This window comes from Primulina tabacum, chromosome 9 (genome assembly GCF_025594145.1).
Source record: "Primulina tabacum isolate GXHZ01 chromosome 9, ASM2559414v2, whole genome shotgun sequence".
In the NCBI taxonomy this organism is placed as follows: domain Eukaryota; kingdom Viridiplantae; phylum Streptophyta; class Magnoliopsida; order Lamiales; family Gesneriaceae; genus Primulina; species Primulina tabacum.
In genome coordinates, this window is record NC_134558.1 from 39,178,199 (window position 1) to 39,192,136 (window position 13,938).

Here is a 13,938-nt window from a genome sequence, read left to right on the forward strand (position 1 = left end):
ATATATATCGTGTTTAAAAAATATTACAATATATACATGATGGATAATACTCCTTTTTTAGAAAGATTAATCAAATAAAATTATAATTAATATATATAATTAAGAAAATGAGTGAACCCAATAAGTCATTGAATAATGGGCTCACATATATTAATGCCCTGCGTCCATCATGAAACTTTTATGAGTAAATTATTTATCTTCATTTTCAATGTATATTATATTTTTACTCTAAAATATATTTATTGTAGTGATCGCTAACTTAAGTGTCGGAAGTTTCTGTCAAGTATCTCTTATGCATATTATCATTCCACATGTTCAGACTCGCGTTTGCATAACTGTACAATAGGTCACTAAAAAAAATTACTTCAAATCAGTTATTGTTTTACAAAAATGATCAATTCAAGTTGATATATGAGTATATTGTAAGTCTTTATAAATCATTTTTAATTAATATGAGACAAGAGAGCCACACCTATGATGCAGGACAAGATTAATAATTTATTAGGATTATTATTTTTTTAATTCTATTTAGCACAAAAACTCTCATGGTTTCACGGGTTAATTTTGATATAAGAATTATCAACCTGATCTGACCTATGAAAAAATTATTATTTTTATGTCAAAATATTATTTTTCGTTGTTTGTATAGATAATATTGACAGGTCTCGCGGATAAAGACATGTAAAACTGTCTTAGACTTACTATTTATTTATGAGAGCTTTCACTATATTTGTATGAACAAAAATGGGATTTTAAATTGTATTTTAAACATGTGAAATTATAATTTCATTTTGATGTTTGACGTAAAAATTAAAATGTTATTTGAAAATTGAATTTGATATTTAAAAATAATATTATTTGAGATACAAAAATTGATATCACTTATTTTTTTAATATTTATATAAATATTCATATATTTTTCATCATGACACAAAAAAAAAATTATTTTTTAAAAAATAACAAGAAAAAATCATGTTGTTATTAAATAATTTGTTTAAGAATAAAAAAATAGAGCCCACGATGATTTTTTGACCAAATTTTGATGGATTAAATTTTTAATATCAAAAATAAGATTTTTAATAAATTATGGAATTTTTTGTTTATAAAATATTTTATTTGATTATCACACAAATTTCTCAAAATATACAATAAAGTGAGTAAATTTATTGTACATGATTTCATGAATATACTTTTTGATTAAATTTGAAAAAAAATGTATGAGGTACACAAACAAAAATTAATCTTAAAAATAAATTTTATTTTATCTGTATCTCGAATCTAATAAAATCTGGTCAATTGTCTGAGAATTCACTTAATTAAACAAAATCTTATCAAATCCTGACAAATGCCAATTTTTTTGGCAAAAATTTGTGTGAGACGGTCTCACGGGTCGTATCTTTGGGTAATCCATAAAAAAATATTACTTTTTCTGCTAAGAGTATTACTTTTTATTGTGAATATCGGTAGGATTGACATGTGTCACAGATAAATCACGTGATTCCAAACACTTAAAACGATATTTATAATTCCAAATATCCCCAAATCTCGTTTGTTTTCTTTGATTCCAAACACACTCTGGGTGTCCTACTTGGCATTAGCATAAATATTTGAGTCATAAAAAGATTCTGTTACTATCCTATCAGGACCCTTGGTATCCTATTTGGATTGGGATTGGGATTGGGATTGGGATTGGATTGGTGGTCTATTTAAGCATCGCACGTGAATTCAAAATTGTACTTTCAGCGTTAATAATATTTTCAAATTTACATTATTTTCGTCAATTCAATTGAGTTGTATTGTTTCATTTGAAACACATCTCAGCCTCTATTTTTGTTTCTGACGAAGGTGAGAACCCTTGAAATTTACTTTTCCGATTGTCCACCTAATTCAGGTAACATTATATGTGCACTGTATCAATATATATATACACGCATACTTGTTTATCTATTAATTAATTTATTTATTTATATATGCATGGTTGTATTTAAAAATATTGCTGCGCTTAATTAATGTCAATATGATACTACACATATTTAATACTAGCCACCGAGGCACACGCGTTGCGTGTGTCATGAATATATAGAGCTAATAATATATTAAACATTCATGGGACTTAGTCATCATCAAACCAAAATATTTTGTATTTGAATCATGAGAGGCAGTGAATTCCAAAACTTAAATAAATATGTCAAACTCAATTCTTTATTTTAAAATATATATGTTTTTTTCATAAAAATAATATTTTTTTTGAAACCGTATTATAATGTCCGCTAATAAAATATATATAATTATATGCATTACACATGTCCAGTTGTGCCATGTAACGTGCCGAAAAAATAATAAAATATATATATTCAAAGCATATATGTACTTTATTAATATATTTTCAAACCAAGTTAATTATGTTATCTCGATAAAGGAGTTGGGAGCAAAAGTCATAGGTTTTGGTTGCTAGTATAATCTGTTCGAAACCAATCTAAAATCCAACACATGTACAAATGAAGTGGGCCGGATTAGGGGTTATGGGCTGAAAGGGATCGGATCATATTTGAGTTGGTTGTACAAAGACAATGAGGGGCAAAAAAGGGAATAAATAAGTTGGTGTCCATGTTGACAGTTTTTATAAGGTGCTGAGCATTAATAATATTGTATAGATGTATAGATCTATATATATATATTGATACTCACGGGAAATTTAGGGTCCGATTCCTACAAGCGTCACTAGTACAGACGCAGGGTTTTGAAAGTGTCATGGGCCTGAAATCACGAAGAAGACCGTTAGAAGGGGGCCAGGAGGGTGTCCTGACGTAGCCCCTCCGACGCTCAAGTCAGTGACTGAGGATATATGGGGGGAGCAGCTAAGGGTGCTGCTGAAAACAATATACTGAATCCATCCAAATGGACAATCAAACCTGGTATTTATAGAAGAATACATGGGCCCTTAATGGGCTTGTCTTTCATTTGGGCTTGGGATGGGCCAGGGGTAGCGGGCCCATCCATGGGATATCACCAGTCTTCCCCTCCCGAGTCGAACTGAATCGCAGGTTCGAAGTTCGATTAATTGTGTTGTCCTTGGTTTGCAAGGTGTGAGTTGAGCGTTTTTCCTCTGCTCCACATACAGAGTATCGCCCCTCGCCCCTACTGTCACAGCCCTTCCACTCTACCCTGCCTTGCCTCAGCATGAGACTGTTCGGGTCCTCTTTGAGGACGCGATGATGCTGAGGTAGCTCTTCTACTCCCTCTCTTTCCTACCATCTCTACGTCTCAACTCAAATGTTCCCACAGACGGCGCTGAGTGATACTCACGGAAATTTAGGGTCCGATTCCTGCAAACGTCACTAGTACAGACGCAGGGTTTTGAAAGTGTCCTGGGCCTGAAATCACGAAGAAGACCGTTAGAAGGGGGCCAGGAGGGTGTCGTGGCGTAGCCCCTCCGAAGCTCAAGTCAGTGACTGAGGATATATGGGGGGAGCAGCTAAGGGTGCTGCTGAAAACAATATACTGAATCCATCCAAATGAACAATCAAACCTGGTATTTATAGGAGAATACTAGGGCCCTTGATGGGCTTGTCTTTCATTTGGGCTTGGGATGGGCCAGGGGTAGCGGGGCCATCCATGGGGTATTATATATATATATACTAGGAATGTACACGTGCGATGCACGTAGGTGACTAATAATGAAAAATATAATCACGAGAATTAGATAATGTTTAAAGTCGTTTGAATAACATCATGTTTATAAGTATTTATCAATCTAAATATATCAAAACACAATACATAAAAATACATCATGACAATAAATCATATATATTTATTTATTTATATGACATTTTTCAATCCACGACATAATACAGCTCTCTTAAATGATAAATCAACAAAAATATTTTTCATTCAAATATCATTCAAAATGGAGAAAACAATAAAAATAAAATTAACAGAATAGTGAATTTTACCAAAATCAAACGTAAAATTTACTTAAATAGAGTACACATAGACAATGGACAATGAATCACAAAAATTAACTAAGAAATGTAAATAAATAATTTTTTTACATAAAGTTTAGAAAATAAAGAAGAATGTGAACTAATGTCCAAATCTATGTAAGATGGACAATGAATCACAAAAAGCCCTTAAAAAGATATATTAATTTAATTTGCTAACTTAAATGAATAAGGAAATGTAAAAAAATAAATTTTTTGGCATAAAATTTAAGAAATAAAGAGGAATGTGTATTAATGTCCAAATTCATTTAAGATGGACAATGAATTATAAAAAAAACCTTAAGATAACATAATAATTTAATTGGCCAATTTAAATTAACAAGGACATATAAGGAAATTCACAATTGAAGTGTAACTTAAATTGAGTACACATAGACAATGGACAATGAATCACAAAAATTGACTAAGAAATGTAAATAAATAATTTTTTTTCATAAAATTTAGAAAATAAAGAAAAATGTGAATTAATGTCCAAATCTATCTAAGATGGACAATAAATCAAAAAAAAAACCCTTAAAAAGATATATTAATTTAATTTGCTAACTTAAATGAACAAGGAAATGTAAAAAAATAATTTTTTTGGCATAAAATTTAAGAAATAAAGAGAAATGTGTATCAATGTACATATTTATTTAAGATGGACAATGAATTACAAAAAAAATCCTTTAAGATAATCTAATAATTTAATTGACCAACTTAAATGGACAAGGACATATAAGGAAATTCACAATTGAAAGTGGTATATTTACATGTACGTTATATTATATATTTATGTACAAATTTTCTATGATAGGTTGTCTGCAAATTGTCATAGTTTTCTTCGCTAATGAAAGTCTTTCGATCACTTTCAGATTCACACAAGATTATGGAATAAAGTGTCTTCTGTACAACACTCAGATTTCATTCTTACCGAACTTTCAAATTAAATTTAATACACTAATAAAATATGGTACAAATCTGAATGTTACATGTAAGTAAATTTTTGTTGTCAACACCAATTGTTATATTAATTGCAAAAGTCATATACTTCGAAGAAGGAAAATTGCATTTTAAATTTATATCTTTTCCTTTTTGCGATTTTGGTTTTTTATATAGTAAAATTTTAGCCATAATCATCTTTGTTTTCCTGTTTGTTGTTTCTATTGCAAATTTTGTATTTTTCGACATGACAAATAATGTGGCATCGATGCGGTTTTAACATAAGATTACGTCAATTTATAACATAAAAAAAAAAAAACAATATATACAAAACCAACTGTCTCATCATGATCTTTTGAACATCATAAGATATGTTTGTGATATATTTGTGGATATTTATTTATTTATATAAATTGTATTTAAGAAATAAATTAAAACTTTTACTCGTTATATTAATGGATTTTAGTTGTGGCGACAAATGCACACGACGACACAACCACATGTTTGAATGTTGATTAGGTACTATAGTGAGGCATTGTCATGATTGGTTCAAACGTATGTGATCCATGTTTTTTAAATAACTTGGTTAAATAAACCTATTTTGAGAAAAAAAATGCACATGATAGTTAGGTTGAACTAAACTATATAAACATCTATATTATATTATCAATCGTGAGATTCATAGGATAACTATCGTGAAAGATATCAAAATATTTAATTCTATAATTAACTTTATTACTTTACTGAAAACCTTCTTCAAGTTATTCCATATTTTACCTACAAAAAAATCTAAACAAAACTTTCATTTTAAATCGAACAACTCTCCTATATTGAAAATAATTTATTGTTAATTGTTTAATATTATTTGATCAAATTAAAGATAATAATAACAACATATACAATGCGTGTGCATATTTTGTTAATAATAGTTAATGTTTGTTAATCTATTAATTAGCCTTCATCTTATCTAAATTAATCTTATCAACCGATTTGATTTGAATCATAAGACTTTTAATTATTATAAATCATTGTATCATCAAAAGTTCGTCTCCTCGAAGGTCTCTTGTGAGACGATCTCACGAATCTTTATATGTGAGATGGGTCTATCCTATCGATATTTATAATAAAAAGTAATACTCTTAGCATAAAAAATAATATTTTTCGTAGATGACCCAAATAAGAGATTCTTATCACAAAATACGACCCGTGAGATCATACAATTTTTGCCCAATACTTAATGTTTATTAACCTAATAATTTCGTGTTAATTATTTAATATTATTTGATCATATTAAAAATAATAATAACATATACAACATGTGTGAGTATTTTATTGGCAAAAACTTATATGAGACGGTCTCACGGGTCGTATTTTGTGAGACGGATATCTTATTTGTGTCATCTATGAAAAATATTACTTTTTATTGTGAATATCGGCAGGGTTGACCCGTCTCACAGATAAAGATTCGTGAGATCGTTTCACAAGATACCCACTTTATTTTATTAGTAATAATTAATGTTTGCTATTAATTATCCTTCATCTTATCTAAATAAATCTTATCAACCGATTTGATTTGAATCATAAGACTTTTAATTATTATTATAAGACAAAAACTTGTGTGAAACGGTCTCAAGGATCGTATTTGTGAGACGGATCTCTTATTTGGATCATCCATGAAGAAGTATTACTTTTTATGCTAAGAGTATTACTTTTTATTGTGAATATCGATAAGGTTGACACGTCTCACATATTAGGATCCGTAAACGGTCTCACATGAGACTCACTCTTATTATAAATAATTGTATCATCAAAAATTCGTCTCCTGAATAATCAATGTTTATTAACCTGATAAATTTCCTTCATCTTATCTAAATAAACAAATCCACAGTTTGATATATATCTCAGTTTCATCCAAAATTCGATTTTTTTTAAAAAATAATACATTATTTAGTTATCCACGTATGTTAATTTATCGTCTTGATATCAGATATCTTTAATTTGTAAAGATGACATAATATAAAAAAGACTTTGCAGATTATATCATGTATCTTGTTATTGTGATTATGATATCTTTATGATTATTACAACAATCTTCTTGTTTTAATATTCTTTTGTTCCTCGATTGTCAATTTTCTTATGAATATAATATGAGCAGGACCACACGTACTTTCAACTTTGTCTCCCAATTTAGTGAAAGTCAATAATATCTTGTGGAAAATAAAGTCTACTCCAAATTGATATTCATATTTTTTTAAACGTATTTGAGTAATTTATTTGTAACATTAATTTACATCTCAAATTCAATATAAACAATGCTATAAATTTTTTTAATATCTGATTTATTTTTTTTAGAATAAAACAATAATTAATATTTGGGGTGATAAAATGCCCTTTTATTTTATTATTATCAAAAGTGGGTGAAATTAACTATTTGGAATTTCGAGACGATACTGATGATATAAAAATATTTTATTTTATTATTATCAAAATTTGGAAATTGGAATTTAACAATTTATTTAAATAAAATACGGACATAATTAAAATCAATGGATCAAAATAGTTGGTCAATGGTTAACACATATCATTGATGTTATTATAAAGTCATTTGGATCATAACACGTGGAACGGAGCAAAGATTATAAAAATGGCGACTGAAATCTTGTCACCAGAATTTGTTCTACTCTCGAATTTACAGAGGAGATCTCGAAAAATTCTCTCTCGCTCCGTTTTATCAGTTAAAATTTGTTCCTGCACTGATTTGAACGAAATTTTTTTTTTTTCTCGTCTTCGATTCTCTCCCCTTTTTTCGACCATTCAACGCCTCATTCGTGATATACATTTTTTCCGACAGAAAAACGTGGAAAAACGAATAAAGATCCAATTTTTAGCTTCTGTGAGGTGAAAGATGAAGGAAGGAATGGGTAAAGTGGCGGTTGGTGCGGCGGTGATCGGTGCTGCTGCGGTTGTCGCGGTGGCGGCTTTGGTGGTGCGGCAGAGGATGAAAAGTTCTGGGAGGTGGGGTCGGGCGATAGATATTGTTAAGGAATTCGAGGAGAAGTGTGGGACGCCGGAGGTGAAGCTGAAACAGGTGGCGGATGCTATGACGGTGGAGATGCACGCCGGATTGGCATCTGAAGGAGGGAGCAAGCTTAAGATGCTTATTAGCTATGTTGATAACCTTCCCACTGGGTATGACTCTGATCCAATCTATTCTCTTTTTGTATTTCTTAGTGGAACTTCGTTTATGATCAATCATGTTTATTTGTTGGATCAGTGGGGGGCGAGTTGTGCAATTGCCTCAAATGAAAACAAATAATAAACTATTTTTAGAGAACTTTTCCGAAAACACATGTTCTCCGTCAAAATCCATAAATCTCTACATCCGTATTGGATTGGGTTTAATTGCATTGCTCGGAATTGAAACTTTCATGAAAGTCGTGGAGTTTGTCTAAAAATGATAACTTTCACACCTCAAAATTAATTTGGACGCTCTTTCAGATGAATTATTGGTTTTCTCTTGAATTTGAGTCAATTTATGTGTCCATTGTAGTTAGGGAAGTGTCTCGAATCAGTTTGTTTAATTGTGCGGAAGGAAAAAGAAAAATGAATATTTTGTGTGAATTTATTTCCACGAGCTATCATGGAATTCCATCTTGCAATGATATTTACATATGCTCCTGTTGTGGAAAATATATGGATGTTTAATAAGCATCCAAAAGTACTTTCAGTTTTGTTCTTTTTCTTGTTATTTATCTTTGTTCTTGAACAATTGGCTAAAAATCCGCCTATCTCACTATTTACTGTCTCAGTGATGAGGATGGAGTCTTTTATGCGCTTGACCTTGGTGGAACGAACTTCCGTGTCTTGCGAGTCCAATTGGGAGGCAAAGACGAAGGTATTGTTCATCAAGAATTTGCAGAGGCATCAATTCCCCCAGCTTTGATGTGTGGGAGCTCAGATGTAAGCTATTTTTATGGCAATAATATTGCCTTATTATTTCATTTCTTATTGGAAAAAATATTGCCTTACTTTATGAGGTTGACGTACAAACACTGAGTACTAAATACATATGGTTTCAGGCACTTTTTGATTATATTGCTGAAAAACTTGCGAGTTTTGTTGCTGAAGAAGAACAAATGTTTCAACAACCTCCCGGTAGGCAAAGGGAACTAGGTTTCACTTTCTCATTCCCCGTGATGCAAAATTCAATAAATTCTGGAAGCCTTATTAGGTGGACAAAGGGCTTCTCTATCGATGACGCCGTAATTCCTTTTTCTCATGTTCTTGTCTCATATACAATAGTTCATTAATTGCAGCAGATAAAGTATTTTTACCTCCAAGTTTTTTCATTAACTTGCATATCTTTAGTATTACATGATACTTGATATAGTATATTTATCTGTAATCACATGTCAGTCTCTATTATGTTTTTCTATACGAGGGTAAGATTTCACACTATTTGATGTCCTTTAGGAATTTTTATAAAAAATAGAGATCCTTAATTTGGTGTTCATTTTTTGTCTTGTTGTTGCATTTTTTTTGGAAAGATGTGGAGCGATACAAGTTTGAATATAAAGAAAGGCAGTATGCTCAGCAATACATTTAAAATGTGCTGCTTTGTTATTGTTGAGATCGAGAGGCTTTTAGATGTAATAATGTAAATTTGCATGTAATCATTTGTCATGTTCTTTTTCAAAGCACTTACTTTTATTGCCAAACTCTAACTTACTCACATTTCTTTAGAGTGGAAAATACTCGAGTTCCTTAGTGCGTAAATCATGAAAATTTGGCTTTTTCTAATGAAAATTTCTCATCTGAATTTTCAGCCTAATGTGTTTTCATGGTTCTTGTGTGCGATACATTAGAATGGCTGACATTGGACTTATCAAAGTGTGTCGTTTTGTTTCTTGTAACTCTATTAATGTTACTTACAGGTTGGCCAAGATGTGGTAGCTGAACTGACAAAAGCCTTACAAAGAAAGGGTGTTGAAATGCGAGTTGCAGCACTGGTAAAAAATTTTCATCGTTTTTTTAGTTCAATCTCTATTAAGAAACAAAAATCATGTTTAAAATGCATGTCTTGATGACTATTCTATCTTAGGTTAACGATACCATCGGAACATTAGCTGGTGGAAGGTACACCAACAAGGATGTTGCCGTTGCTGTGATATTGGGTACAGGAACTAATGCAGCTTATGTGGAACGTGCTCAAGCAATACCAAAGTGGCACGGTCCACTGCCTAAATCTGGAGAAATGGTTCGCACATTCTAAAGTTTTAATTTATGCTATAAATTTTGTTGCCAGACGTCGAACGGATTATCGGAGTGCTGAATCTTTTGCAAATTAGGTTATAAATATGGAGTGGGGTAACTTCAGATCGTCACATCTTCCACTGAGCGAGTTTGACATTGCATTGGACGCAGAAAGTTTGAATCCTAGCGAGCAGGTGATAAACATATGCACATTGACATATACCACATTATCTGTAATTCAAATTTGTTCCTTATGTCTGTTTATCTATTTGACTCTTATATGAGTATAGGATCTATCATGGGCGAGTTTGGATACAAAATCATGGCGATTAAAACACAGTTTTTAATCGGGACAAGAAGCATGATTACTTTTATATTTGGATACATAGACAAACATATCTTTGATTTTTTAAAAGAGAAATGAAGCATATTTTCTCGGCTTATTTAATGTTTTTAAAGTAAAATTCCTACCAAACATCACATTTGAAAAAACCCAAGACTCTATGTATTGGCTCATTATCTGTGACGTTGTTTCCCAGTATGAAAATATGTTCTATCTCCATCAGATTATATTTTTACTATTGTTACAGATATTTGAGAAGCTGATATCTGGCATGTACCTGGGAGAAATTTTACGTAGAGTCCTACTCAGGATGAGTGAGGAGGCGGCCTTCTTTGGTGACGAAGTTCCTCCCAAACTTAAAATCCCTTTCATTCTAAGGTATTCCGACATTTTCTTCGCGTGTAAATTCATGGTATTGAGTTGATAAATTCGAAAGTATAACAAATATCAAATGGACTTCATTTCATGGAGTGAACATCATTGTTCCTAACCATGGATTTGACTTATTGGAGGGCAAGGTGGCCGTCCGCTCCATCAAAAGCTAGGAAAATGAAAATGTTTTTTTTCTTTCTAAAAGTACTAGTTTACTCCCAACTACATGATATCGTCACCCTACCCGTGCCTCCTTTGAGTGCCCCACGTGTCCATTTCTTGGTCCGTCCATTTTCTAACCTTTTGTTTTGTATGGTAAATGTTGGATAACTTAACTGTACTCATATCAGGCTTTGGATTATGTCTTTGTTTAAATGAAAACTTATAGGCAATTAGAAAGAATACAAATGAGGCACACATGTAGTCAAGATCATTTTTGTGCAGATCTTCAGTAAACATTTCTAAAATTGTGCGAGTAAGCTGAAAAGTAGAATATCATCACTTTTTTTTGTATTTATTTAAATTTGGAAGCTCAAATTGAATAGTTAGCCAAATGGAAGGAACACTGATGAACTCGCTGGCTTGTTTAAACCACTAGAGCAATTGCCCTTGTCTTCTTTCTTTTTAAATAGTTGATCTTAGTGCTTAATATTTTACAGGACGCCTGAAATGTCAGCAATGCATCAGGACACGTCCTCTGATCTGAAAGTGGTTGGCAACAAACTGAAGGATATGTTAGAGGTGTATATTTTTTTTGTGCTGAAACTTAACTGGTCGGCCCATTATCTTTTACGCTAAATAAAAAATAGCAAACAACTCTTAAAAGTACGTTTTTCTATCTGAACCCCAGAGATCAGTTCATTTATGTTAAGAGTTTAATTCTCAAAACCATGATGCCCAAGATAATTTAGCAGTTGTGCTGAATTTACCCCGCTGAATACAAATTTTTAAGAAACCAAGATATCAATTATTAAAACCATGATGTCCAAGCTAATTTAGCACTTGTGCTGTATTTATCCCGCTGAATACAAATTCACCGTTCTTTCCATTCTTGCCCTGTCAACTTAATTAATTTGACAACATAATGTTGTGGGATCTGGATTTATGGAAAATAAAACTGAGTATGATTAATATAGTGCTACTGGCTTGGTAGATGTGGGAGAACATGAAATAGATAGGATTCGTTTTATTTATATCCCATTATTTGCTGCTACATTTATGAATATGATGCATGATTCTTTAGGTTTATATCTAATTGATAATTATGTTCTTTCTGTATCGTTTTTTCACCATGTTCAAAGATTTATATCAGTTTAGACGCTAAACTAAACTTTGATGGTCGTCAAATCATTTGCACATTTTAATGTCGGAATTTATCATCCCACCTCAGATATCCAATACTTCCTTGAAAACCAGAAAGGTCGTGGTGGAACTCTGCAACATCATTGCCACACGTGGGGCACGTCTCGCTGCTGCTGGGATATTAGGCGTCTTGAAGAAAATGGGGCGGGATACTCCACGAGAAGGAGGCGAAAAAACAGTCATAGCCATGGATGGTGGACTATATGAGCACTACACCGAATATCGAAAGTGCTTAGAAAACACTCTACATGAATTGCTTGGAGAGGAGACTGCATCAAGCATCGTGGTAGAGCACTCGAATGATGGTTCGGGTATCGGTGCTGCTCTTCTTGCCGCGTCCCACTCGCTTTATCTTGAAGAAGCATCTTCTTAAAATGCTACCATTTCTGATTATTTCTCCATTCGTTCTGTTCAAGAATCCAGTAAAGTGTGATGAGATGCATGCTGAACTTCATGTATTTGGAAGTATAGCCTTCAATCTTCCATTGGGGATGTGGAATCATTATTACCCCCAAACTAACATAAGGATAATAAACTTAAAAGAAGAATTTTAGTTTTTATTTTATACATATCCATTTTGAGGGAGAGTTTTTACTCTGGCCTTCCTTTGCAGCAGGAGTTGGTAATAAATTATGTGTTTACCAGTTCGAACTCCAATGTTAAAATATGAATAAACATTCGATGTTATTCGTCTGCCCGTTAATTCAAATAGAATTAATTGATCATGATATTAATGTAACACTGAAATATTTTCATCCCTGATATGTTTTATTGATCATATGGTAACTTTTTAATATTTTTATTTTGAAATTCAGAAAATCAATTGAATATGCAGTGTTTACTCGTGTATTAGAATAGATTTACCCTAAACCATATGACCGTACATGAAAGGTTGTCTGAAAGTTCAACACCATTAAATGTGTAATGGCATTAAAATTTTTTATAATTTTAATATCTAGACGCCAAAAATGTCATTTAGACGTATACAACTTTTTAGTATTCTCCTTCATTTTTGCTCATTTAAATTGAATTAATTAATTAATTTTTCAAAAAGAAACAGCTGTCCTTAATATTTTAGAATGAAATATATTATACGTAGATTTTTGTATTACCATTTGAGGGATTTTGATTGATCGTATCCTTATCTAATCCAACCATATGGATTTTGGCATACCCTGTCGATCAATATACTCAAATACATCTGGAATATTTATTTTTAAAAAAATGAAGTTTGACGAAAGTTATCTATCATATTTCTCCTTTTTAACAGTATATTAATTTCTATGGATTATCTTTTTTTTTTTTTTTTTAAGTTGTGTTGTGTATTAAGCTTTTAATTTTTACTACATAAACATTATATTACTTTATTAATCACATGTGTAATCGACCACTGTTAATAAATAATATTTATCTTTATTATATTACAAGGAAATTTGGCATTTAGCCTCTTAAGATTCCACCAAATTTTTTTCTCCTAAAAAAAAAAAAGAGAGTTTAAAAATAGCCAAAATTTAATAAATATAAACTTGATTAAATAATTAAAATGAATAGAATAAAGAAAGTGTTTCTCATTTCATTAAATAAAAATGGTCATACAAATTTATTTTAGTAAATCTGTAATCCATTTACAATTGCCATGTCAAATTGTAGAACTTTTTCAAAGTTTTAAGAGTAGGTCTCTTGTGAGAC

At 31.4% G+C, this 13,938-nt stretch overlaps 1 protein-coding gene across 1 annotated transcript; it reads left to right on the forward strand.

The window, feature by feature from the left end:
- The first annotated feature begins 7,531 nt into the window (after positions 1–7,531).
- LOC142556053 (hexokinase-1-like) lies at positions 7,532–12,942 on the forward strand. Its single transcript, XM_075667262.1, has 9 exons — positions 7,532–8,108; positions 8,729–8,879; positions 8,999–9,181; positions 9,854–9,928; positions 10,021–10,176; positions 10,268–10,366; positions 10,763–10,893; positions 11,547–11,628; positions 12,278–12,942. Exons 1-9 carry the CDS (start codon positions 7,825–7,827, stop codon positions 12,620–12,622), a joined length of 1,506 nt encoding a protein of 501 aa, XP_075523377.1. The 5' UTR covers positions 7,532–7,824; the 3' UTR covers positions 12,623–12,942.
- The last annotated feature ends 996 nt before the right edge of the window (positions 12,943–13,938 follow it).

What these genes read in the sequence shown, in the direction of transcription:
- LOC142556053 (XM_075667262.1), top strand. Translation starts at nt 7,825, where the DNA reads ATGAAGGAAGGAATGGGTAAAGTGGCGGTTGGTGCGGCGGTGATCGGT. An exon ending in AAATGCGAGTTGCAGCACTG is followed by an intron (nt 9,929 to 10,020) that starts GTAAAAAATTTT and finishes ATTCTATCTTAG; the next exon opens with GTTAACGATACCATCGGAAC. An exon ending in TGCCTAAATCTGGAGAAATG is followed by an intron (nt 10,177 to 10,267) that starts GTTCGCACATTC and finishes TTTGCAAATTAG; the next exon opens with GTTATAAATATGGAGTGGGG.